At 44.0% G+C, this 21,402-nt stretch overlaps 1 protein-coding gene across 8 annotated transcripts in view; it reads right to left on the reverse strand.

The window, feature by feature from the left end:
- Positions 1 to 21,402, reverse strand: part of MEGF11 (multiple EGF like domains 11) — a 380,480-nt gene that overhangs the window by 115,808 nt on the left and 243,270 nt on the right. For all 8 annotated transcript variants that reach the window (XM_075133231.1, XM_075133230.1, XM_048866672.2 and 5 more), the window contains exons 7-10: positions 17,497 to 17,743; positions 15,361 to 15,481; positions 8,995 to 9,131; positions 2,190 to 2,402 (exon numbers count right to left, since the gene is read on the reverse strand). In XM_075133231.1, coding sequence (XP_074989332.1) covers positions 2,190 to 2,402; positions 8,995 to 9,131; positions 15,361 to 15,481; positions 17,497 to 17,743 — 718 coding nt within the window. The remainder of the gene's footprint in view (positions 1 to 2,189; positions 2,403 to 8,994; positions 9,132 to 15,360; positions 15,482 to 17,496; positions 17,744 to 21,402) is intronic.

The raw sequence follows: 21,402 nt of genomic DNA on the forward strand, positions 1-21,402 counted from the left end.
GGTGAACTCCCCATTCGGCGAGGCTAGCCCCCTGCCCCGCCCCTTCTGCCTGAGCCGCCCTCACCCCTGCAGCCGCGCTGGCCCAACCCCTCGGCTGCTGGCCAGATGACCGGCCCAAGCACTGTCCCGAGCACTGTGCTGCCAGCCAGTCCGTCCACAGGCCCAAGCCGCCCCTGGACGCTGGCCTGAGCCTTTAGCTCCAGGCCGCGGGCTGGAACTGAGCCCCTGCCAGCTTCAAGGGAGAGGGCAAGCGAGGGCAGGGACTTGGGGTGCAGGCACGGCCTGGATTAGGGGAGGCTTAGCCTCCCGTGGACTACGATACCCGCTGCCCACATCTTCCTCGCAAGCGAGATAGCCCTGACCACTCCAGCCGGCAACTGAGCCAACAGCAATCAAGTGGACCTGCACCTCTGCCGGCTGTTCTGTCTCATGACTACACTCAGCCTTCCTCTGAATCAGGATCCAGCCTTAACCCGTGGTGTCTAACTCTCAGCAATACACGCCTAGCACTCTTATTCATGGCAGTAGCTTCCATTATGTTATATAAAATACCTGTGAGCCCGGTCTTAGCAGGTGCAGAGTCTCCTTAGGGGCAAACTACACAGTGCAAGCAACTATTTCACTGGGGAGCGCACCTGTAATTGCTGCTCTGCTCAGAGTGATGGAGGTTTTAAGTAACCCATAGCTGCTACAGTAAAAGTGCCAAATCTCAGTGTCGCAAAGTCTTAACACTCACAATTGAGCTATTCCACATGTGCTGCTTGCATATATAATTAAGGAGTAAGTATTTGTGTCTTAGCAGACTGCAAGATAGGTCGGTCAGCAGCAGCAGTCAGGTCACTACCAGTCTGGTTTAAAATTGAAGAATGTCCCTATCAAGGGCATGTTTGCTTGAGCATCAATTATCCCTATCTCTTTATGAAACCTACAAAACCCTGGCCTGGCTGTGAACGTTTAACAGTAAGGGATGTGAAATCAGGATCAGAGCAGGAGGGAGAGTAAAAAAATTCCTTTCATTTAACAGTCCAAGCTCTTACATTATCCTGTTCTATTATTGCCTGGTAGAAAAGTGTCAACATACAATGGCGTTAGTCTGGCAGATGAAGAGCCCTATTCTGAGCACTTCCTGCTAGGTGTTCAGTAACTTCCACTGAAATCAATTGGGAATGACAGGCACACAGCATCTCGCATGAATTTAGTGGTCCGAACCTCGCAGGATTGGGTCTTAAACGAAGCAAAAAGGAATAAAAAATTAAGATCTGACCTTTTCAGTGAGGTTTATTCCATTTCAAGTACCCTTCCCTGATCATTATTTTCTTGAATATTTTACATATACACGTACTAAACGAAGAGCAAAAATAGGCACATACGAGAAGGGGAGATAAGTCTATTTTGACAATGTTGACTTCATTAGAATGCTGGAGAGTGACTGGGGGATATTGATTTACGTCTATTTATACATCTGCCTCAAGTGTTTTCAACAAGGTAATTTGCCATGAGACATAAGATGAAGCAAATTAGGTTTCATTTTGCAACTCTATTTGGAGTGCGTAGACTCAACAAGAAATTCCACGTCATAAACAGAGTCTGTGAGATGGAAGTTAGTAAAATCTCTCTGTTTTTTGAACTTCTGACTTTTTTTAAAAAATACAAAATATTTTTACTGAAAATTTAAAAATGAAGAGTTCAGTATCATGGTGTTATCCATCCAATCTTTGCAAAGCTTTTATCCTTCTGATGCTCTAAGTGATGAATAAAACATGTTGTTGGCATCCTTTCATCTGCGAGAGATGGTGGGAATTGCAGCCTATGATGTAGATGGTTTGCAATGTCTATAAAATGGGTAGGCATATCCATAAAGGGCCTCATATTACAGCCTTTACTTGTGCAAGTAATCCTCGCAAGTATATGAGTAAGGGTTATAGGACTGAGACGTAAGTCAGAATGTTCAGGACTTCAGTGGGACTACTCATCTTCCTAAAGTTAGGCCAGGGCTTAAGTCTTGTGCTGAACTGGGACTTAAGATTTCCTGTAGTTACTCAAATCAAAGAAAGAATTCACAGGAGTTGGATTGGGCCCTAAGGAAAACTGCTGGGAGAAAGGGATGGAGTCAAATACAGATTTTTCCTCAATGCTTTCTTACTTGTATCTATTAGTCCCGCTCCTAGTCGAAAGTATGACGTACATACCTGAGAGTGTTGGTAATATTACAAGGACATTTCTTGTGGCATTTTAGGCCATAAAGCCCTTCTGGACACATTCTTTCTTGGCAACGAATCCCTTTAAACCCAGGGTCGCACATACATGCTCCGTTTACGTGGTAACACTTTGCACCATTTTGACAGTCACATTTTTGAGTGCACTGAAAGCCATATGTCCCAATAGGACATTCCTCTTGACACCTGCAAAGAAATATGTGAGATCTGATGAAATCCAAATGTTAAATAGAGGCTAGTCCGTTTATGACTTTTCCAAGGGAATATTGTGGCTGATATATTAAGCATAAAATCATACCTCATTTATTTAAGTAATGTACTGAACAAATGAAATCATTGAGGTGATGTGTTATCTTGAGCATGTAAATTGCTGCTAACCTAAAGTGTATTTAATCTCTGTCCAGTTAAATTTCACAGTATTTACACAAGTGTTAACAAAGTGACTGCGCTATCACTTCTTCAATAATTACATTCAGAAAGCATGAACAATTTGATACACAATTAGCTACTTTCTTGAAAGAAAGTCATCTATATTTGCTTTCTTCTCATTTTCAAAGCACTACACACTTCCTTAAATGTGTACCACACACTCGGAATGCTAATCAGGGCTGAAAAATAAGCATGATCAATTAAGCATAATGTGCTACAACAAAGAATGATTTTATTTTCCTTTTATGCTGCTTTTGCACCTGTTTTATATCAAAAGTGAATCTGGCCCCTTGTCTGGTTGCATATTGTGACAAAGTTCCTCACCTGCCTTGGTGGGTCCTGCACTTATTGGTGGATTTGCTTGCGTCAGAGGTTCATGGCAGCCCTCAGTTTGGCCACTTTCGTGGCTCAAATCTGCCGTTCACTCAGTTAGCCTCTTCGCTGGCCAGCATGGAGAAAGGAAGAAGAACAATCCCCGCAGGCTCTGCTGATCCATCTAGTGGATCGGGGAACAGGCCAGAGACCTTCCCCTCTGGTGAAACCCACTGTCCAGTTCAACTCCTCCCGTATCAAGTAGGGAGTTGGGGGAATGGAGGGATGGGGGGAATCTCCGGGTTCCAGGCCAGGGCCCTGTGGATTGCAGCTGTCTACAGTGGCTCCTGTAACAGCTGCGTGACAGTTACAACTCCCTGGGCTACTTCCCCATGGCCTCCTCCCAACACCTTCTTTATTCTCACCACAGGACCTTCCTCCCAATGTCTGATAATGCTTGTACTTCTCAGTCTTCCAATAGTACGCCTTCTCACTCTCAGTCTCTTGCACTTCTTGCTCCCAGCTCCTCGCACGCACCACAAACTGAAGTGAGCTCCTTTTTAAACCCAGGTGCCCTGATTAGCCTGCCTTAGTTGATTCTAGCAGCTTCTTGATTGGCTACAGGTGTTCTAATCAGCCTGTCTGCCTTAATTGTTTCCAAAAAGTTCCTGATTGTTCTGGAACCTTCCCTGTTACCTTACCCAGGGAAAAGGGACCTACTTAACCTGGGGCTAATATATCTGCCTTCTATCACTCTCCTGTAGCCATCTGGCCTGATCCTGTCACAATACGTACTGTCTAGCTACAGTAGTTTGAACCTAAAAACCTATTTTCATTTATCATTACAGCGATGGTTACTAGCACAAAACCTCAGACAGACAGTTTTCACCCTCAGTGTAGCTTCTTTTCCAGAATTACCAACATTTGTAATACCTGATACACACAAAAACAGAACCCCATAAACAGTATATACAGATTTGTTTATCTGAGCACCCTTTCCTATTATATTTCAAATATTTCCCTACTGGATGATTTATGAAATGTTGGGCCAATACATTCTGAACAGTCTGTTTCACAGTGCTGTGCAAAGCAATCCAAGAGATCCCATTTCCTAGTTGAAAAGGCCAATAAAAGTCCTAGAAAATGGAACTCTTTCTATGCTTGGTGAAGCTTGATGGTTTCCAAATTTTACAAGGTATTAGTACCTCAGTTTACAAGATTCATCATGAAGCACAGCTATGCTTTATTCATTTAAAAACCCAATTCCCTTATCTCATGGATACCAGATATTAGAAATAGCCTATCAGCATTAATTTAACCCCAGGCATTGATTAAAATGTATACTGTAAATACAGTGAAGAGAGGTGAGTGTTAAATGTCTTTTTGCAGGTCACTTCACAGCTGGCATGTGAGAGTTAATATGTAAAAGATTAAGGTACAACGCAAGCCTAGCAAATTGAAATGAACACGCTCAATACATAAGAAGAGAAATCACGGTTGCAATTTTACTAAAAACAAATAAAGTAAGTAAAAAAGCCCAGCTAGTGATTTAATTGCAGCCTGTTTCACCACGGCTGTTGTTGCATTGTTCAAGTTCAGACTTGGGAGCCAAAGTTAGAGGAACATGTGGAAAAAATGGCAGCGAATGAGCTCTAAGAGTCACCCTGAGCTAACTATTGGTTGCTAGCTTTGCTGTCCTCAGTGCAGTCCAACTGCGGAGTAATAGCCAACACGGAATCATGGGAATAGGACTGAAACACTTAAAACAAATGAAATGCAATGAATGCATTAAGATGTCTTATGTTTCCGTTGCCACATGCAGCTCTACTAGTGAGCAGGAGTCTACTGTACTCAACAAGATGAATGCACAGTCGATGGTGCACTATATCATCCTATATTTATAGAAGATGAAGCATTACATAGAAGGGAAAAAAGCATCTGGAAATGAAATATTGACGACTTAATCCATTTACATAATTAGCCATTTTCTACTAACAATTTAACCAACTTATTTATTTGGAGATCAAGCAGCTACTGCTAATGAATTTTATAAGAAGAATACTAATAACAATTCCTCTGGAACATAAGGATAATCACAGCAGGAATTAGCTTTCTACTGAAACATCCTTCCTTAGCAACATATCAATCTAATGTGTCCATAACACCATTAACAACCAGATACATTGCTCAATTAAATTACAAAATGAGCTGCTAAGCCCTAGTTGTGTTTCTTGTTTAATTTACATTGCTTTCTGCCTATCTGGGGAGACTCGCATTATAATTTCTACTGAACTTTAATATGTTCTACAATTATTTGGGCTGGGAGAATATGGCTGTCACCTGTAGAATTAATGGAAGCAATTTCACAAAATATTAAACATAAGACAGCCTGTTTAACAGAAGAAAATATTACAAGCACCTACATTATTTTCCAATATGAGTGCTCGGAATGGTTCTGATGGAAGAATGATGCCTCTGTTTTCTTTACAAGGATCACATTTTTGTACAACAAACAACGTTATCTGAAATACACTTAAAAACTGTGGAGATCACTGTTTTCATAGCTATGAAATATTTATACAAACAAAGCAAGAGAAGAGGTTTACTTATTCTTTCATAACAAATGTAGTATTTATCCTATTAAGATTCAATCTATCGGCTCAATGGCGAGACGGAAAACCCAGCTAAACTGCTAGATTCACTTTGTTGCTGTTGTCAGCCACAGAATTTTCATACTTTTATTTCCAGCATCCAGATGTGCTTTTGCTATTATTCCATTCAAATAATTTACAATACAGACATTTACATGGGCACTTAAGTCATTTTAGTTCAGCACAAAGCTATCTGGGACTATCAATAGTGCTTGTCAATTTGCTGTAGGTAAGTAGCGTGGTCCCACTTCCCAGAAAGCAGGGAGTGAACAAAAAGTGAAAATTACACTTCTACAGGCTTTTTTGTCTTTGTTAAGTCCACAAAATATTTATCTAACTATATGTCATTATGTATCTTACAGGACTCCAAACAGCATATTGCTATTTACAAACAATTAAAAAGAGACATCAGCAGATAATCAAAATCTAGTAAAAATGATTTTACAATATCTAATATTAACAGAAATATTCTCCTGATTTTAAAAGAATGTCAAAGAAAATACTGTTTTGTTTGGAAACAATATTCCCCTGCTGCGGCTGCAATGTATATTGTAGCATTATGATAATATATGAGACCTGGAAAGCAAAATGGACTATAGCCCGAAAATGAATCTGACTTGTTTGTCCTATTGTCCCAGCTGAGTGAAATCACAGCATTAATAGGTAAAATAATTTAGGTTTGTTAAATATTGAGCCTGCTCCTGCTGCCATTAAAGTCAATGGGAGATTTACCATTAACTAGCTGTAGTTAAGAAGAGGTAAAAAGTGTACCCATCTTAAGAACAAACGTTTACAGATTAAACAATGTCTTCACTGAAGTCAATCGCAAAACTCTTCAATGACTTCAGTGGGGACAGGATTTTACCCACCGATAAGATAATTCTTTTGGGCTTCCCAAAAACTTTGCAGGGTTCATCTAAACTGAGGATTCTTAAATAGGGGGTGGGAATCACCAGGCTGCTCCCAGCCACTCTTGCTGCTAGAGAAGTTGAGTGTGAAAGTCTATGCATATTGGCTTTGAAAACAGATGAATCTCCTTTCCTCTTATTCTTCTCCTATTCTCTGCTTCCCTTTGGGATACCCTCACTTCCTGTGACCCCCCTTCTTCTGTCCTCCGTGTCTATTTTGCTCCTCACAGCCCCCAGTCCAGCAAATCATGTAAGCATCTGAGCAGTTCCATCAGGCCCTACTTACTTAGAAGCTTTGATTGGATTGGGGCCCATATTCACACCTTTCTATTCCCCTTGCTTGCCCATTTTCCATTGTTACACTTCCAGTTGGCCCCTATTATTTCCTCTCTCTCTTTCCTCTGAGATCCTACCTCCTTCCAGGGGCCACATCCTTCTTATTTACACACACACGCACACACACACACACTTCAAAGACCTTCTATTTCCTTTTTCGCCCATGAAGCCTGCAACTTTTCTCCCACTCTCCATCTCATACTACACTGCTAGCCCTCTAAAGCTCAACCTGTGCACCCTCCTGTGTCCCTCCCCGCATTGCTAGGCTCCCCCCTTTCCGTTCCCTGGCTCTATGAGCTGCTACCAAGAGCATGGGCAAACTCGATCCCTTCTTCCTTTGCCCGCTGCTTGCTGTCTCCTCTTCCAAATCCACAAGGGACTGTTTCTGCTCCTGTTGCTGCATGCGCTCTGTGCATGTTGGGGAGCAGTTCCCTTTATTTCTCACCCCTTCATGCCAGCTCCCTGGAGTGGAGCCGGCTCCTTTGCTGCACCATCCCCCCTTGTGGCTGGGGGCCGTACTGGGAACAGAGCGAAGGAACTGGCCCAGAGGTCGGCTGCTGGCTGGGAGCTCATGACTGCTCTAGCAATGTTGAGTCTCCTACAGACCCAGGCTTGCAACTAGCAAACCAGGGGCCCTAGAGCCATTGGCTGCACAGGCCCCAAAACCAGTCCTTCGTAGCTGAGGCTAAGTATGCAAAGAGCTTCTGATTTCAGGCACAATCACCATGATAGACACTCATTGGAAAGCTATCTCCATAATTAAAAGAAAGTTAAAGCTAAGATTAGCCATGACATTTAAAGGCTCCCCCAAACTAAAGGGGCACTGGCTTTGTGCCATGGAGGTCCCAACCACCAGCTTTGTAAAGGGCGCTGCTGTAATAACTGGGGATTTTCCTTAAAGCTATGTTCCCTAGAATGACTTCTACTTCCATCTGCTTTACCTAGCTGCAGCTGCCATTTGACATATTTCCCAAAGCAAATACTGGCATCGGTGATATGAAGACACGTGATTTCAACAGAAGTCTCATGGTTGTGACACAGCAGAATGGCCTTCTAAATGTAAGTGTAGCATTTAGGGCTGGTTTGCTTGTGTCCTTTGAATAGCTGACAGTTACACAAATAAAGACGAAAGGAAGTAAGACATTCCAACAAACTCTAAACTTCCTTATGCACTAGGGCAGGGGCTCTCAACCTTTCCAGACTACTGTACCTCTTTCAGGCATCTGATTTGTCTTGCATACCCCCAAGTTACACCTCACTTAAAAACTGCTTGCTTACAAAATCAGACACAAAAATACAAGTGTCACAGCTCATTATTACTGAAACATTGCTGATGTTCTCACTTTTACCATAGAACTATAAAATAAATCAACTGGAATATAAATGTTGTGCTAACATTTCAGTGTATAGTCTATAGAGCAGTATAAACAAGTCATTGTCTGTATGAAATTTTAGTTTGTGACAACTTTGCTAGTGCTTTTTATGTAGCCTGTTGTAAAACCCGGCAAATACTAGATGAGTTGATGTACCTCCTGGAAGACCTCTGCGTCCCCCACATACCCCTGTTTGAGAACCACTGCACTAGGGATAAAATTCAGTGGGCTATCACTTAAAATGGACTTAAGTGATGTACAGGCCCTCTGAATATACTTCAATGAAGTCGCTTAATCCAAGACAGCCTTGTGAAACAATATCATCCTTTCTGATCATATTAAGGCTACTCCTCTAGTTTATAAATGTTGAGGATTTATCACTTTTTGCTGGTGTCAGAGACTACAGCAACCCAGATTGGAAAGGAGGGACATATTAAACTGCTGCATTGCTTACTCTTGAGGATATTAATTTGTATAAATATGGTTCATTTACATATCTTGTAAACATGTAATGCTTTCTATTAAATTTGTCGCTGTAAATATCTAAATTTAATTTAATCCATTAAATTTTTAAAAGAGTACAGTAAAAAAAAGAAAACTAACAGTAAACAGTGAGCACTGCCACTGAAAATAATAACAAAGGCATATTTATAAAGCCTGAACCTCTGTAGGAAGAGGCACCTAATTGCAGCAATAGAAATGTAACACACTGTTCTCCAGAGAGCAAGATTGTTTAAGATTAATATTGAAGAGCAATGGGTTTTATTACCTGTCTCCCATATATCCAGCTGTACACAGGCATTTTCCTGTCACATGATCACAATGTCCTCCGTTATGGCATGGACAATCCTGGCTGCAGTTAATTCCAAAGGTTCCGGAAGGGCATGGCTCTGCACATACAAAACCCTAGGGAGGTGCAGAAAGAGCAGGGTTTCAGTGAAGAGTTGCAACATTCTGAGCTTTTATTTGTGGCTAGTATATTTTTTTGTCTGTCTTGCTACACCTGGCTTCAGCCTGTCTTGCCTTTCAACCCCTGGCGGCTCCATGATTCCTGTTCCATCCTACTCCCTTCCCCTGGCCCCTCACCTCCCCTTCAGCAAGGCACTGAGACAGAGGTGCCTCCTCCTCTAACCCAGGGCACTATGCTGGCTGCAAACCAGCAGGGGGAGTAGACAGCTGCCAGACAGGTGGCAAAGAGGCCGCCTGGCTGCCTAGGCCCATCATTACCGCAGGTGCCCGATGGCCACGAGAAGTAACTGCAACAAAACCCCTGCTCCGTCCCTGCTGCCATGTGGGTGATGACATAGGGGCCTGCTGACAAGACTGATGCCAACGTGTGAAGTAAGGCACATCTACCTGGCAGCTCTCTGCACGGACAAACCAAGATCCACAGAGATATAACTGGATTCCCCACTGATATTCATCTGCCTGGCTATAGAGCCATGCCCCAACTTCCTTCTCTGCAGTCTCCAGCCTTGACCTCTGCAGGGGACGATCCCTCTGAATCAACCTGTATAAGCAATGGCTACTTAAGGTGCTGTCCACAAATGATGTACCACGTATTTTGGTGATTTTCAAGATCCACCCTCCTCCTGTAACACTGAGGCCTGGTCTACACTAGCAGGGGAATTGATCTAAGATATGCAACTTCAGCCTACGTGAATAACGTAGCCGAAGTCGACGTACTTAGATCGACTTACCGTGGTGAGTCGACTGCTGCCGCTGCCCCCCTCTCCATTGACTCTGTCTACACCTCTCGCCGAGCTGAAGTACGGGAGTCGACGGGAGCGCTTGGGGATCGATTTATCGTGTCTAGTCTAGATGCGCTAAATCGATCCCTGCTGGATCGATTGCTGCCCGCCAATCCGGCGGGTAGTGAAGACATACCCAGAGACAAATGCACACAATTAAGGACCCACCTCACCCCCTAATGCATTCTGTAATTTATGGACAGCCCTCAGCCTGCCACTTCAGTGTATCTCTGCACACCTACTCCCAGCCTTTAGACTGGCTGAGCATTATCCAGCACAGACGGACGAGCATCATGTACAAACCCCATCGGCCTATAAACTAAAACATGTTCATTTAAAATATGCTCCTGCAGCCCCTTTTCACTTGGAAGTTTTAAACCTAATAACAACAGTCAGTTATTCCCATCACAACTCAACAAACAACTGGCTGTTCACACTGGGTGAAACTCACCCTGGGGCATCAGGCCACCAGCAAGCTCATACGCCACCTACGGCCCATTTTGGCCCTCCACATCCCAGTGCCAATCCCGTCCCCTTGGCTCCATGTCCTGGTCCCCCATCCCTCTGCTCCTCCCAGCCCCTTCTTCTCCTCCCTCCTTCTCTATGCTGCCAGGGCAGTAGCAGCAGAAGAGCTGAAAGCCGAGGACAGAGAGCCTCCCTGCTCGCGGTTCCAGGGCCCAGTACCATGACAACCTCCCGGCAGCCAGGAGGAGCAATTGCTGTGAAAGTCCTGATCCGCCCATGTAGCCCTAGGATAGCACATACTCAGCGTAGATTGCGTCTTGGGACAATCTAGCTGCCAAATGCTAATAAGTCACTACTGAGCATGTGCCAACTGAGATTTTCAGAGGCTCACAACTTCGCCAAATTTGAGCAGGTTTCCCCAGGGATGGTTAAAGGCACATCTGTCACTCCAGGGTGATGTCCCTGCCAAAGTTCAACCCCCTGCTCCACAGCCTGGAAGCACCAGAGCTCCACAACTAAAAGGTTGTAAGACTTTAACATGGGCAAAACAACAGGTTTTCCCTTAACCTCAGCCTGAGGCAGACACCTAGCATGCAAAATTTCAGCCCAAACCATTCAAGTTGGACAGAGTTATAAGCAACTGAGGCAGGGTATTACAGTGGAAAGTGCTGGGAGACCTTAAGTATTGGAGTCACTGCCTGAATACACAACATTTGACAGAAAAGCTGAGGGGATTTCCCTTGAACTTTTGTTTTTTTGGACGGGGGGGATAAGTCTCATATCCCCAACCAAGTGCCAGGGGCTCCTAGTTGTGAACAAAGCACATATTGAATAAATCTTACACAAAAATGAAAAATGGAGCATCACAAATGAGGATATTCCTGGTTTCAGCTCCTCTTCCGGGGCCCAATGTCAAAAGCTTAGGAAGTTCTGTAACAGCAACACACCTCCAATGGAAAGGCTGCCCGCTCTCTCTAACCATAAACCAGATCCCTCAGGTCTTTCTCAACCTGGTGATAGGTGGTTCCCTGGCTAGAAAACAGACATTTTGGCCTCAATTCAAGACCAGTCAGATTCCGCTGTAACAAACATGTCTCTCCAGGCTTGAGTAATAAGCAATACTATATATTTGGAAATGCAGGCATCCATTTATCTGGATAAATGCATTTTCACTTCATGTCTCAAAAAGAACAGGATTTTTATCAACAAACAATGACAAAGTAGTACTCTGAGATCTATCCCCAAGAGCCAAACAAATCTTTAGGCATAATTTTTTGCATTAATGTGTGCTAAGAGGATATAAAACGCCCCTTTGTGGAAGATCAAATGTCAGACCAAAGTTTCTTGTGGTTTACGCATCTTATCAGCAAAGTTTATTTTTTAAGACCCCAAACTCTTGGGCTTCTGCTTTTAATACAGTTTCCCAGCATTATCACAATTTTGCAGTAGAGAAAAATTCCCACCCCTTCGTTTATTTCATTTTACAAAAACCACAACAACAAAAAGAAACCTGCACATGGCTGAGATGGAGGCGAAAGCACCCACCAACCAACACCCACATCCACTGGAGTGAAAAATGCCCAATACATTTTAGCATTAGAAGCCACTCTTCTAGTGTAATACTTCATACAATAGGCTGCATGCTGTCCTGGTGAAAAAAACATGGGGAAATAAATACTCAACATAAAACTTTGAGTTATTGTAACTCACTGTATTTCTGTCGGATTTCCCCCTTCACAGGAAAGGGTTTTACAAAGCAGCTTGAGGGGTAGAAGAAACAGCCTCTAAGGGAGGCAGATCCAAGGGGAAATCAGAGACTACCTCTCTAGGCCACTTTTACCCTTTCAATTTGGTGCCTAATCCCCCAGCTACCACAGCTCCTAAGGAAGCAAAGCTGTCATTAATAACTCCCATGGTCTGCAGCCCAGGAGAGGACAGAAAGTGCAGTGGGGGAGTAGTGGCAGGTCCCAGGAACTATAAAATTGGAGTAAATTTACAGTCGTATAAATCCAAGGAGAATTCTCTCTCTCACACATGCAGTGTAACTCCAGTACACACACACACACACACACACACACAGACAGTCTGAAGTATCCTCTGCAAGTAAACATCCAGTTGTCAGAGAAAGACTATCAATAGTATAAAAGAAAATGAACACAATTTAGCAGCCCCATCTCTCCTGCCCATTTACTGCCCACCTGTGTCTGGCTGCACAAACCACGGCACGTGCCAGGAGTTAAAAATCCAGCAAGAGAAAGGAATTAGTTGCTTTTTCTCTAGGCATTGGATTTTCAGCCTTTCATGAAAACCCTGGAGAGTCCCTTTAAATTTAAAATCCCAACATTTACAAGCTGAATTCTTCTGCTTATCATTTCAGTTTCTTCCCCCAGAATACTTGATCTCTCACTTCAATTTTTAGTTATGCTCAGTTCAAACACATCAATTGTTAACTCCAGGTTTTTCTCTGGAGACTAAGCAGCCAACAACAGTTGTCAGGAAAGTCCCTCTGGGCCACTGAGTATTGCAGAGAAAATTCTAAGCTTCAAGTTGCACAGCGCAAATGGGACAGAACGAATAGCTGCACCAGCTCAGCAGTATCATTGGTGTAGCGCTCTGCTTTAGGGCCCACTTTGCACCTTAAAAGACTTCTAAAACTTTCTGGTCTTCCTTTACATTCTTGTTTTTCTTTAGTGACATTTCCACTCCGCGAGAAAAGGTCTCCTGCCCAGACAGCAGAAAAGGAGGAGTCCAGTAAGACAATTTAGATTCTCAAAAACGCTGGTATGTGAAATACAAATATTAGAGGAGCACTAGTGGCAGGAAAAAAAAAATCTCTGGATGACATACTGATGCTCATTTCTTTTTACTAATCAACTATCGGGGAACTGCAGTGTGGCAGCACCGCCTGCCAGCCTGAGAAAAACAATGGGGTTGCCTGCTTCATCTGTTAGCTACGCACCCCTCAGGGAGGAACGGTCTTTTGCTCACCCACTGAATGCCAAATGAAGGTGACTTACCCTGTATGAACACTGCTGGGTTTTTTTGGACCAACTTCGAGTCATCACTGTGTCACCACTCACTTTGGCTATGAGTGTCTTATGAGAGAGATCCACTTGGAGTTCTTAACATAGAGAAAGGCTTATGTTGAAAAGTCTGTGAAGGGATGGTTTGCTCATGCATCTCTATCCTCCTGTGATAGCTTACAACCTGCCACCAGAATCTTGAGGAAAATATCTTATCTGGCCCTAGCACCATGATCAAAGTGTCTTTGACAAGCTAATTCAACTCTCTTGCAAACCAAAGTTTATCTTCCAGGCAACGAGGCTTTTTTAAACCTCTTTGGGGCCAAATTCCTTGTGGCGTAAACTGGTTCAATCCCACTGAAATCAGTGAAGGTGCACTGTTTTACACCAGCAATGATTTTGCACTCAGTCTGTTGGCAGATTCCTATTACTGGGAGAGGGGGTGAAAAAAAATCTCTTGAATCAAATCCATCCCTGGTTTAATTCCGCTGACTTCAATAGAGTTACACCACAGAGACATTTAGATCACTATATTTCAGTGTTTGGATCCAAACACAAGTTCTGTTCCCCTGCAAGCTTGTGATTGCTGACAATGAGGACACCGTTAAGGACCGGGCTATTTGTCATAGCATAACGGTGCACCTAGAAAAACAAGGAAGCGGCACCTGGACATCATTCTGGGCAATGGAAGATGCTTATTTGTGTATCAGAGGAAGGAACTGAGCGCCCTACTCTACATTTATCATTCCATACACAGGATATGCGGTACAATTCTCCCTCTTCCGAGCGCGCACGTGGAGGTATTTTAAAGAGCTAGAGGAATACAAAGTCCTCTCTCACTCCCGCACTTCCCAGGTGGAATTAGGTCCTCATCAAATTGTAATGTGTGATGATCTTTATAGCGTACCAGGAATTCGAAAAATCACAGGCATTGTTTTCCATTCAATTCCGGCAGGACTGCCAAGAAACTAATTGCTAATACTGGCAAAGTGCCAGGTAACGAAGCACAGTTGAACGGTGTGCAGGCCCGGGAGATTTGACAAATCCATAGAGAGTTAATTATCACATTATTGATAAAGTTAAGGATTTTTAAAATGTTTGGTCTTGCTTTCTTGACACAAAATGAAAGCGGAGGGTAATTTGCTCTCTCGGGGCCAACTGTTTCACGCAGGCAAAACTCCTATTAAAATCAATGGGAATTATGCCTGAGTAAGGACGGTAGCACTGACCCTATCTCCGTGGCCCCGCGATGCTGTGCCTATTCTCTGTAGTGTTGCCTTTCAGAGCCACGGCTGTTCTCCCACCTTCTCCCTCTCCTGTTATGAAAACACCACAGCGTTCGGCATTTGCTCAGCATTCTCCGTAAGGGTTGCAGGTAGCTGCACTACCCCAAGAGAAGGCGCAAGGAGGAATTGTAACTCACAGAGGCTGCTCAGCACTTGAGTGGGGGGGAGCCAAGCTTCTGCCCGCTCCTTACCCCTCTCTGCCCATTCCAGACCCAGCTGCTCAGGAAGCCGCATAGAGCATGCTGCCACTGCTCTCCCCACGTTCAGCCATGACGTGGGGAGGATCCATAGGGGGGTGGAGGAACCTTATTCCTCCTCACTCCCCAGTACAGGTGCATTGAGGCTAGTCACAGTCTCTTATGTGTTCACTGCACCGCAGCAGTGCCTTGGGGCCCCACTGCGGTAAGTGCTGTACGTGAACATACGGAAAAGACGGGCTCCCCTGCAACATGTTTACAGTCAAAGCATAGGACAAGAGACAGCAGGTGGATACCAAGAGCAGACAGAGGGAGCCCAAGGTATCAACGGTGAGTAAGTAAATGATAATGTACTTTCAAAGTAAATATAAGCAAAGATCTACAGGTGTAGCGAGTCGTAACTTGTTACATACCATCCATCCAGGCGGACAGGAGCACTCGCCGGTGATATGGTGACAGACTCCCCCATTCTGGCATGGGCAGCGCAATTCACACTGAGCTCCATGACTGCCTGGAGGGCAGTGCTCTTCACAGCTTGGCGGGGGGCAAGTGGGGTGGGGTGGGGGGAACAAAACACAAGTGATCACTTTAAAAGCAAACATTAACAAGAAACGGTCAAATCCACACCACACAGCCTCATGGGAGCTCTTAGGCAAATCATCAGTGGCTCAGTGAGTTTCAATGGGCAATGTCAATAGAAAAAATTAATTAACCAAAATTTCCAACATTTAAGTTCCTACAAGATGCTGTTTTTGTGTTCTGAGGAGCCAGTCCTGCAAGCCTAGTTCACGTGTGTACTCTTTACTCACGCATGAAGTCCCGCCAGCCTCAGCCGAACTGCTCCCGTGAGTAAAGACAACTCATGCACATCAGGTTGCAGGATCCAGTCTTTAAAGCTTAATTACGCGATGCAGCAATAAAACAAGCATCAAACAAAATAAAACAGGATTAAAATGCTGAAAAACAGTAAGTGTTTTGTTCTTCCAAAATTATTACAAAATGTCAAATGTAATTCCCCCCCGGTGCAGAGGGCAGGCACAGGGCCACCTGAGCCCTGAAATTGTCATCCAATGCCTCCTGAGGTCAATGCAAGGACTGGATGGCTTTCATGATACTGAAGTGACCCAAATAGGCCTGTGCTAGCTCTCTGCACCTGGGTGCTTTTCACCACATTTGGCTGCTGCTTTCTCAGATTACCAGTTTTAACAGATTAGGCTCCTCACAAGCAAAAAGCAGACTATTCCTCCAAATAGAGATGCTCATGCCACATATTAGTAGCTGATCCTGCAAACACTTTACTGCTGTGAGTGGACGGGATTACTCAACAGTAAGCAGAACCTTTGGTAGTAAGTGCTTATAAGATTGAGTTCATAATATTGTAAGGAAATCAGGTACATAGTAAAATATTTAAAGGGACACAATTTATTGGTACAGGTTAATACAGTCTTTATTTTCTATCTAGGCATAAGCATTCTTTCCTTCATACTGGCCCACAGGCAATGCTAGATTACCCCAATAAATAAATAAATGAATAAATTTTTTCAAGAAGAGAGCAAGACAAGGTGGGTGAGGTAATATCGGTTATTGGACCAACTTCTGTTGGTGAGAGAAACAAGCTTTCGAGCCACAAGGAGCTCTTCTTCAGGTCTGCATCAGTGTCAATGGGACTGAAGAAGAACTCTTTGCAGCTCAAAAGCTTGTCTCCCTCACCAACAGAAGTTGATCCAATAACAGGTATTACCTCACCCACTTTGTCTCTAATATCCTGGGACTGACACAGCTACAAATACCCTGCATACAAAAAAAAAAGTAGGGCATTTGCCATAGATTTTCAAAAAGCCGTAAGTAGGCCTCAGTGAACAAAACACCTCTCCCCCCAGAAAATTCTCCTGTTTCCTTTAAATAATTTTGAAAAGCATAATTACTTCTGCAAGAACTCTAATGAGAACTGACATTACACTGTCGGCAATTTTAAACAAGAAGCTATTGCTCAGCTGCCCTAAAATTAATATGCAGATTTGGTGAATCTAACTCGTAAACTTTCAGTGTGGGATATGGAGATTTAGCTACGTGATTCTTGTCACAGTTAACGGGAGTCACAGAGCTAGAAATTTGCCCCCTAGATACTAAGCCGATAGAGTTATCTTTAATTCTTCCTCAGTTATATTGGAAGTCAGAGAAAAGGAGTCCCATTTGCTACTGCATTGGATCGCTAAACATGTATATCTGATTGCTTGTAAGTACAGTTCTATGGTTTGATTCTCATATTCATACCACAGCTACAGTAATTTTACTCACAGGTAAATCTCCTGAATTTTTAATCTCTCTTTAGACTAAAATTTGATTTCCACGTGTTGACAGCTGTAATTAGCAGTGATAAACAGTGCTCCTTTGTTCGGTCTCCCATAAATCCTGTTACCTGGTTTCTAGAGAGTAAAAAGTATAATGTATCGATTGTGTATATTTTATCTAACATGCACTGCACTAAGAGGGGTCCAAGCAAAGCTATTAAGTGATGCGCAGTAAAATATGCCTGTCATTGAACTTACAATACCCCTGCGTATCCGGGAGCACAATGACATTCTCCTGTTTTATGGTCACAGGTTGCTCCATTTTGGCACTGGCATTTAAACTGGCAGCCCTTTCCGTAAGTCCCAGGGTCACAGAGCTCTTCACAGCGCCATCCTTGGTACCCATCTGCACAGACACAGGCTCCAGTGATAGGGTTGCAGAGAGCCTCATTCTGGCATTGGCAGCGGTTGCTACAATGCGGCCCCCAGTGATCACTATCACAACCTGTAAGAGACACGTTCATTTACTGAGTTGATTAGGTGAGTGCATTCATAGAGTCTCATTCCATCCTTTGATGCTTAGTCTGGCAAGCATAGAAAAAAGGCATGGTTAACGTCAGGCACTTACACAAAGGTCTTAACGCTTGTTTAACTAAGGCCCTGGTCCAGCAAGGTACTTTAGCACATGAGTACCACACGGGAGTAATCCTGGGCTTAAAATTAAAAGCACACTGTTAAGTGCTTTGCAGGATTAGAACCTAAATCTTTTAATAGCCTCTCTCCCAGTATGCCTGAGAAAGCTGGAAGGAGCAAACCCAGGGTGGAATTAGAGGTATAGGCTGAAATCCTGGCTGCACTGAAGTCAAGCTACACATGCTTCGTACTGCTGTTGCAAGACTTCAAAATGTAAATGTAAAGCCACTCGTCCTACAAACCACAAGGTCTACTCTACTCTTCAAATAGCTTCCATCAGAGGTGGAGTCTCTCCCACGAAAAATAGATCATTTTTTGTCCTTTTGTTTCTGGAAAGTTGCGTATTAGTGGCTTGGAATGAGGAACTTCAGCCAGGGTGAAGAGGAAGATACATTATTCAACCAGCACTGCTGATCTTCAATTTTTTTTTTAAAAAGAAAACCCTGTATTGAACAAAAGCATAAATAGGCCAAAATCAACCTGGGAGAAGGCACAACTCCACTGGCTTCAAAAGGAGGTAGAGCTACCTGTTCCAGGCACAAATTTATCTCATTGACTATACACCTACATGCGGCATGGAGAGACGTGCATGGCCTAGCGACCTGAGCACAGGACAGGGCGTGAGGAACTTTGGCCTAATTCTCGCTCTGCCTTGTGCAAGTCACTTTATTGCTCTGACTCAGTTCCCTTAGGTGTACAACAGGGACGATGCTTACCAAAGTTGCAGGTAGCAGTGTAAAATGGTCTGAGAATACAAATCTCTCTGTTCACATGTATTGAATTAGAATCACAGAACTGGAAAGGACGTCGAGAGATCATCTAGTGCAGTCCCCTGCATTCAAGGCAGGACTAAGTATTATCGAGAGAGAGAGCGCGAGAGAGCGAGTGTGTGAGAGTGAGAATCTCGTGAAGCATTAAGAAAAGTATTGTATGTAAGCTGGAGGGGCAGGGAAAGTGTCTATGTTTATACAGTGGCTAGTCCAGACTGGTCCCTGAAACACCACTGTGATATTACTTAACGTTTAGATGTGCCCATTTTATTTAAACATTTATTTCAAATTTCTCTCTTTCTCTAGCTTTGCCAAATCTCACTCCACGCTGTAATCATAGAATCACAGAAATGTAGGACTGGAAGGGATCTCAAGAAATCACAAGGTCCTACAGTGAGGCAGGACTAAATAAACCTAGTCCAGTGGTTCTCAAACTAGGGCCGCCGCTAGTTCAGGGAAAGCCCCTGGCGGGCCGGGCCAGTTTGTTTACCTGCTGCATCCACAGGTTTGGCCGATCACGGCTCCCACTGGCCGCAGTTCGCCGCTTCAAGCCAATGGGGGCTGTGGGAAGCGGCGCAGGCCGAGGGATGTGCTGGCTGCCCTTCCTGCAGTCCCCGTTGGCCTGGAGCGGTGAACCGCGGCCAGTGGGAGCCACGATTGGCCGAACTTGCGGACGCGGGAGGTAAACAAACCGGCCCGGCTTGCCAGGGGCTTTCCCTGAACAAGCAGCGGCCCTAGTTTGAGAACCACTGACCTAGACCAAACCTGTTCTTAAAAACTTCCGAAGACGGGGATTCCCCAATCTCCCTTGGAAACCTATTCCAGGGCTAAATTTATAGTTAAGAGAGTTTTTTCTAACACTTAATCTAAATCTCCCTTGCTGTGGATTAAGCCTGTTACTTCTTGTCCTTCCTTCAGTAGACACAGAGAACAACTGATCCTTTTTATAACAGCCCTTCACATATGTGAAGATTCTCAGGTCCCCGCTCAGTCTTCTTCTCTCAAGACTAAATATGCCCAGGTGTTTTTATTCACAAGGAAGATCAGGGTGCACCAGGAAGGAGCAGCAACTCCTCTGACTGGCTGTAACATTTAAATAAATTCGGATAGTAAAACCGGCCTGTAGTGGGTGGGAAACTGGCTGGCCATTGGATGGATTTTCCAAAGGCTTTTAAACACAATGCCTCAGTGCTCACATGTTACACCACTCGGTATGCCTAGCTCAAGGTAGCCAGCCAAAATGTTTTAACTTGCTGTTAAATAAAACAGCTTGGCACACAACAGATATTGAGAATGTGAATTTCACTGGGAGGTATTTAAAAGAAGACCTACAAATAAGGATTTAAAAGGCAGCAGACTCCACATGGAAAACACTGAGGAGAAAAAAAAAAGATGGGGCCAGATTTGTTTCTCATTCAGAGTGCCCCAGGGACCAGATCTAACTCCAGCTGAAGTTGATGGAGCCTCTTCTACTTTACAGAAACTACAGGCAGGTTTGAATCACAATTTCTGAAAAAGTACATGGTTAACCTATAGTAAGTAACTCTCTGTCCCTCTCTAGTGGCTAGAACATGTACTGACATTTATGAGTCCACTACTTACCTCTGAGTTTGCAAACCTAATCCTATATCTCAAGCAATAAAGGTTCATAAGTCTAGATCCAGAGGTCTCTGGTTCCATCCCTATGGTTACATTTAGCACTGTTCACCCCAGTGGTGATGCCTCTTGTCAGAAAAGAATAATTTTCATGGTATAGATCAGGGGTGGCCAACCTGAGCCTGAGAAGGAGCCAGAATTTATCAATGTACATTGCCAAAGAGCCATAGTAATACATCAGCAGCACCCCATCAGCTCCCTCTCCCACCCCCCCCCCCCCCCGTTCCCAGCAGCTCCAGCCCAGCGGCAGCCTCGTCAAGCTGCGCCTCCCCCTCCCACCCTGCACCTCCTGATCAGCTGTTTCATGGCATGCAGGAGGCTCTAGGGCAGAGGGGGAGGAGCGAGGACACGGCAGGCTCAGGGGAGGGGGCGAGAAGGGGTGGAAGGGGCAGAGCCAGAGGTTCAGCAGTGAGCATCCCCCGGCCCATTGGAAAGTTGGCGCTTTACTCCTCACTTAAAGCCATAAACCGTTGTGACAAACTGTGTCGTTGCTAGATGGATCATTGTAAAATAAAAATAAAAATTGGGGTTTGTGGGCCAGATTCTGGTTCCAGGGACATCAATATAAAAGACTTACATTGGGTCACCCCGGATTTTCACCTCTATGTCTGAAAGCAGAATCTAGCCGTGGGACTTTATTTTATATTATATAATATTTATATTGCAATAGTTTCCAGGACCCCCACTGTGCTAAGCACTATACAGACAAATGCAAAGATACAGTCTTTCCCCCAAAGAGCTTATATACTAAAGCCTAGATCCTGCAAATATTTACGTCTGAGTAGTTCCACTGTGCTTACCATGACTACCCATGTGTGTAAAATTATTCATCTGTGTAAGTGGTTTCAGGATTAGGGTCTAGCAGTTCAAGTTGGAGAATAAAACACTAGAAGCAGATGAAACCTTAACCAAAAAATAACCTTTTCCCATGGAATTTAATGTGTGAAATCCTAATTTATGTCCCAATAGTGGCTCCAGATTCGGATATCTGTGAAACCAGTGTAAATGGCTTCACCTCCCACTGCGTGGACTCAAACCCAGGTGA

Source organism: Caretta caretta, chromosome 10 (assembly GCF_965140235.1).
Source record: "Caretta caretta isolate rCarCar2 chromosome 10, rCarCar1.hap1, whole genome shotgun sequence".
NCBI lineage: Eukaryota > Metazoa > Chordata > Testudines > Cheloniidae > Caretta > Caretta caretta.